The following is a 6,000-nucleotide window of genomic DNA, read 5'->3' as shown; positions in this document are numbered from 1 at the left end:
GTGCACTACAGAAACTATGAGAAAACAGAAGGTGGTGTGGCCAGATAAACCAACTTACCTTTAACTTATCTTATAGGAAAAATAAAAATAAAACCATCGATGGCATCAAAATCAATTTTATGCCAATTCTTACTACACTTATCAAATAAGTGAATTATTAATATATGATCAATATTATCTTTAGCACTAGGGATTTAACAAAAGGACTCCTTGAATAGAATTTATCTTCTATGGAAAATTATTGGCTCAAATAAGCCAGTTATTTGGTGAGTGAGGAGGGCAGGGGTGGTGAGGGTGGCTTGTGGCCTTTAAAAAAATACCTGAAAATAGGGTGCAATTAATTTAAAAATCCTTTTGCTTTCTGCACGTTAGTTTCAGGAAAGGTAACCTGCTTTCTTTGGAATGAATTCTTGTAAGGGAAAAAGTAATGCAGGAAAAGTATTTAAATGTCTGTGTGATAATTATTTTAAAAAACAACACCAATAAAAGTTGAGGACAAATTTTATTGAATTTGTAAGTTCACTTTACAATGAAGTATTTTATGATAAAAATTTTGATTTTAATAAAAAAAAATAGCATGTCAGTATACAGTTTACGCAAGTTTAATGCCATATAAATATGAAGATCATTTCCCATGTCTCAGATATACTGGAATCACTTCATTAAAATAATACAATTAATAAAAGTGCATGATATTTGTTCAAACTTTACACAGAAGAATTAATACATAGAATGAGCATATAGAATAAGAAGACCTACCACCACATGTTGAATGCCAAAAGATAAATTCCCTCTGTACTAGTTTTAAAAGGAACAAAATTGGGTATCTCTATATGGACTAATATTGCATTTTATCGTACAAATTAAATTCACCATGGAATATTTAGTGAAAGTGATAATTTCTCATTATGAATACTGTAAGTGATCCTATAATTTATTTTAACCTGTGCATTCTCATACCAATTTGCTATTTCTCTAATTCAGTTATTTTCCAGGACTAAGATCCTTCATCAATAAATTCAACCACTATCTTAGATTCATTTTAGTTAACCACACTGCTAGAAAGTTCAAAGTAAACTAAAGTATATTTCAAAATAAACCTTGTGCGTTCCCTTTCCATTATTTTAACAGCAGCTTTAGAAACCTACTTAAAGTCAAGTTAGAATAAGTTGAAACATAATAGAACACCGTTGGGTACCACAGTAAAGAAATATTATTTTAAAAGTTCACGCATGTGATTTCAGCAAAAGCTCTATTTATAAAAAACAGTATTTCAAACATTAGAAATCCTTCATTTAACTAAAAATTCATACTCTTCAAAAAGAATCAGTGATATCATGAAAACAGTACAAATAAGACATGAAATAAGATACTATAATTAGCTTATTAAAAGTTATTTTTAAAGGTGTATCAATTTCTATTTTTTAAATATATGAGACCAGCTACTAAACTATTGATACAATTCAAGATTATTGGTAGTTTTCATACCATTAAGCAAAAAAAGTAAAAGTGATGTTTCTGCTGTCAGATAATGCTCTGTTGAAATTGTTGCATAGGCAAATTATATTGTTTTGTTTATACAAATGTTTACACATCACAGTTCTGCCAGGATATTTCTTCTGTGTAAGTCTAATTGAAATAACTTCTATTTAAAAAGACATGTAAAAGTGATTTAATACCGGACAGCGTTAGGAGCAAAGCATTCATCCATGTAAGTGTTTGTACAGGTGATGCTGCATCTGACAAGTATTTCACTCTCAAATGATATTTTCCAAGTTTTCTCTGCAAATTACCTCGTGAGGTCAAGTTCTCATTCAATCCTGTGATGATGATTTAGGTATAGACTAAATGTCAGTCAATACAACCTTATACTTTTTCAGTTTTAAGAATATGTACAGCACACCTGTTTGGCTCTGAGCATATTCAACCGTAATAAAATATGCATATCCTATTTAGGGCTAGTCACTCATTTTCAAGTGACAACAAAATACATTACTGAAATGCATGTCATATTTTAAAACTACATGTTTATAAAAGTAATACTTTCTCAAAACACTTCCTTGAATGAGTACTTTCCATTTCCTATTCTGATTTGCCTATAGAAAACATTACTGAAGGTCTTCCATTTACAGACAACTGATTTCATATATGTTCAATTATATAGATTTTTTCCTCTTTCCAAAAAACCCCCCACCCCAATTTGGTTTACATATGGAACAATACAATTCCATCAACAAATCTGCCAACAAATTAGCAGTATGCTAAAAGGTGGGAAATTGCCCTTATAAATGGTTTCTGAAGAAGCTATTTTCAGTATAAAGTATCTAAACAGGCATACCAGTGTATGCCAACTTTCAGAAGATTTCATCCTTCATAATATTGAGAAATAAATTCTGGAAATCCATCAACTTAGTCCAGTTCTTCTAGCGTTTTATAACTACTTGTTCATAAGCTCCAGATCCCACTCTGAAAGATTAAAGGAAAAATTAGAAACAAAAGGAAATCTTGAACTTGTACAGGTAGTCCTCAATGTATACTCATTCAGTGACCATTAAAAGTTACAGTGGCACTGAAGAAAGGATTTGAAAATGGGTCCTAATAGTTGTAGTGGTTGTAATGTCTCTGTAATTATGTGATTGTAATTCAAGCATTTAGTGATCTCATAGTATCAATCGCCATTTGCAATCTTTCACTGCTGGCTTTCAATAATCAAAGACAGTGGGAAAGCTGGCAGGTCACAAATAGTAATCATATGATTGTCAAATGCTATGACTCTTAGGCCGGGCTCTTCAAACTTGGCAGCTTTAAGACTTGTGGACTTCAACTCCCAGAATTCCTCCTCCAGACATATTAGCTCAGGAATTCTGGGAGTTGAAGTCCACAAGTCTTAACCTTGCCAAGCTTGAAGACCCTTGATCCACATTGCCACGTTTGAAGGCCCTTGCTCTTAGGATTCACCCGGCAGCTGCAACTGCAGGAACCACAATCATAAGCCAGTATGATCATGTAATATTGCATTTTATGATTGTGTTCCTTAGCAAAGGGACTTACCTGTAAGGTAAATTTATGCTTTCACACATGGTAGAAATTTCATATTGCAAGACATTTGCAGTTTTCATTTTCGAAAAAATCAGTATATGTCTAAATACCAGGATATAATATTAGCACATTCTGTGCTCAGGTGATAGAATAGAAACATTTTCAGAATCATTCAGGAAACATTTTCATACCAGAGAGACATACTGGGCAGTATGGATGCAATAGCAAGGTAAATATTTGAAGTCACATTTTGTTGTGGACCCTTTTTCTTTAGCAACTAATGGCTTCTTCATTTCTTTTCACTTCTTCATGTGGAAGTTGGCATAAATCCATGTGAAAATTGGGAATATTACCACTTACATATTTAGCTTTTTTAAAGGTGTGCTTTAAAAAATGGATTCCATCAAAGTTACATTAATTAGAATCTAAACTCAAATGGTCCTTTGAGATTGTTTTGATTTAACCAAAACATGAAGGCCATAGTCTTACAAACAAGAAAAGGAGGAAAATAACAAAGCTCATATGGGAGGCTGACAGGAAATCTCAGGTCTGTGGAAAAAGACTGTACAAATTATTTCTATTTCATTGCTAATTGAGTTAATCTTTTAACCTTATATCTGATGAGAAAAAAATAGATAAGATTGTTTTGGGAGTAGGTTTTTATGTTAACCCTTTTTTTTTTCCAGAAGAAGCCAGAATGTTAAAGAATGTTTTCCACCTACCAATTTACAAGCAAGTTTAACCAATGTATAAAATGAAACATAAATAAATGCATTCAAAGAATGAAGAAGGCTTGTCTTTTATACTTGCAAGTTGAACAACTGGTATAATTTCTTCTTTTCATAAATAATTTTCTTGTTTTCCTGCTTGTTCCACATTCCCCTATCTTTTTCTCTATCTTCAATATTAGATTGTAACACAGAGACTGTGTTATATTCTTTCATGCTATATAAAATGAAAGTTTTTGACGCTTTACTGTAATGATTTAAATCAATGTTTCTCAATCATGCCAACTTTAAGATGTATGGACTTTAATTCCCAGAATTCCCCAGCCAGTATGTCTTGCTGAGGAATTCTAGGAGTAGAAGTCCATACTTCATAAAGTTGTCAAACTTGAGAAACACTGATCTGAAGTGTTGTGATATGCTGATTATGTCACAGATAAAAGGATGCATTACATTAACGACATACCTATTAGGTAAGTGATGACTTCCAAAGGCAGTGCTCCCTCCAGGACCTACAAAAAGTCTTAGTCCTTCTTCTGCAAAAATAGATATTAAAATATGTAATATTACTACATTTGACAAGCTGTTTTGTAGAAGAACTATGACACAATCAATGTTTCCTTTCTCTTCCAGCCATGAGTATGGCTAGGAACCTTTGGGAGGAGAAAGGGATATGATGGGAGAAGTTTCAAACAAACTGGAATTGTGGAAGCTGCACCCTCCCCTTACTTTAGATTACTATATATAGATTCTCTAGAGTTACCAAATTATACATAGATATTTAATAAATAAAATAAAAATACAGTTTGTATTAATTCTACAAATACATTTCTAATCTGAACAGTTGTTTCTCCTCAGTGTCAAAAGATTTAATGCTTTCATCAAAATGATCAAAGCAGCATTGGCCAGCAAGGTTGGCCACTATGCATACATATATCATAACCACATCCAAAAGGGGTGGAACATATCTTTGTCTCACTGGTATGATGCTCTTTGCATAATTTGTCCCTCTCTGTGGCTGCTGCTATGTTTCTTCAGTAGATGCTATTTTTAGTACCTTTAACAATTACATCATTAATGATTTTCCTCTGTATAACCTAAGAGTTGGAATGATTCAACATTTTATTTTCAAGTTTTCATTCTTGTTTTCCAAACCTTCTGCACTTGAGTCCAAACTGAAGTCTTGAGTCTGCAGTATTTTTTCAACAATATCATCTGCATCAACTCTTGTTGCATCAACCCTCTTCAGCTGTGATTCCACAGAATCCTGTTTTACTGGTAGCCTATGAAAAATATGAAGTATCTAGATATGCTATGCTCCAGAACAATGATCAATAGCTACCATATTGTTAAACCTTCCATAGTACCGTGTTTCTCATATAATAAGGCCGGGTCTTTTTTTTTTTTTGAGCCCCGAAAAAATGGCTAGGCCATCTTTTCGGGGGTGACTTAATTCCCCCCCCTTGCATCTTTGGGCGGGCGGGCGGCGATGGCTTGGATGTTGACCTCGGCGTTGGTGAGGCACTTAGTATCGGGGTCAACGCAGGCAGCACCATATCTGGGTGTGCAACAAAAGTACTTCCTAACGGCAAGCCCCCCCATTCCGCATGTTTTAATATAGGCCTTAATTTGGGGGGAGGGGCTTAATTTCATTTCATGCCTATAAAACATGCTGGGACTTCCTATTGGGGGAGGCCGTATTGTTGGAGAAACGGTATTTACCTGTTTGTATTTTCTGAGAGTGCATCTTTCATAGTTGCTTTCAGATTATCCTCAGAGCTTCTGGATTCAGCCTCTTCACATGGCTCTAGAATACTACTTATACCAGTTGATGTGCTTCCCACAGAGGTATTTCTTTTATGACAGAGATCAGAGAAACTGGATGATCTGGAATGTTCAGTACTGTATCCTAAAATATATATTAATTCAGAGCCATTAGTCTGATGCCATGTCAAAATTTCCAACTTCTTCTAACCAGAATATGCCATTTTTAATGTCAATCATAATATAGCTATTTGTGATTTAGTGTATTTGATTATCAGCAACTAGTAAGTACTTGTACATAGCAAAGGTATTTATGGACCCTTAAATCATTACAGGTAGTCCTTGACTTACACAAGTTCATTTAGTGACCGTTCAAAGTTATAACAACACTGAAAAAAGTTAGGGTTAGTGTTCCCCTGCCATACTCTCACAAAGACTAGGCAGTTAGAATTAGTTTCTAAAATCAAGAGGC

The 6,000-nt window shown here is 33.9% G+C and overlaps 1 protein-coding gene across 1 annotated transcript in view; it reads right to left on the bottom strand.

The window, feature by feature from the left end:
• Nucleotides 1-483: 483 nt before the first annotated feature.
• EEIG2 (EEIG family member 2) overlaps nucleotides 484-6,000 on the bottom strand; it is a 28,617-nt gene continuing 23,100 nt past the window's right edge. The window contains exons 8-11 of the mRNA XM_026700431.2: nucleotides 5,487-5,673; nucleotides 4,920-5,047; nucleotides 4,231-4,300; nucleotides 484-2,466 (exon numbers count right to left, since the gene is read on the bottom strand). Coding sequence (XP_026556216.1) covers nucleotides 2,424-2,466; nucleotides 4,231-4,300; nucleotides 4,920-5,047; nucleotides 5,487-5,673 — 428 coding nt within the window. The 3' untranslated portion in view covers nucleotides 484-2,423. The remainder of the gene's footprint in view (nucleotides 2,467-4,230; nucleotides 4,301-4,919; nucleotides 5,048-5,486; nucleotides 5,674-6,000) is intronic.

The sequence above is a fragment of the Pseudonaja textilis genome, chromosome 3 (assembly GCF_049901715.1).
Source record: "Pseudonaja textilis isolate UNSWEBS1 chromosome 3, rPseTex1.2, whole genome shotgun sequence".
In the NCBI taxonomy this organism is placed as follows: domain Eukaryota; kingdom Metazoa; phylum Chordata; class Lepidosauria; order Squamata; family Elapidae; genus Pseudonaja; species Pseudonaja textilis.
The sequence above is the reverse complement of the archived record's forward strand: the minus strand, read 5'-3'. Positions and strand labels throughout refer to the sequence as shown.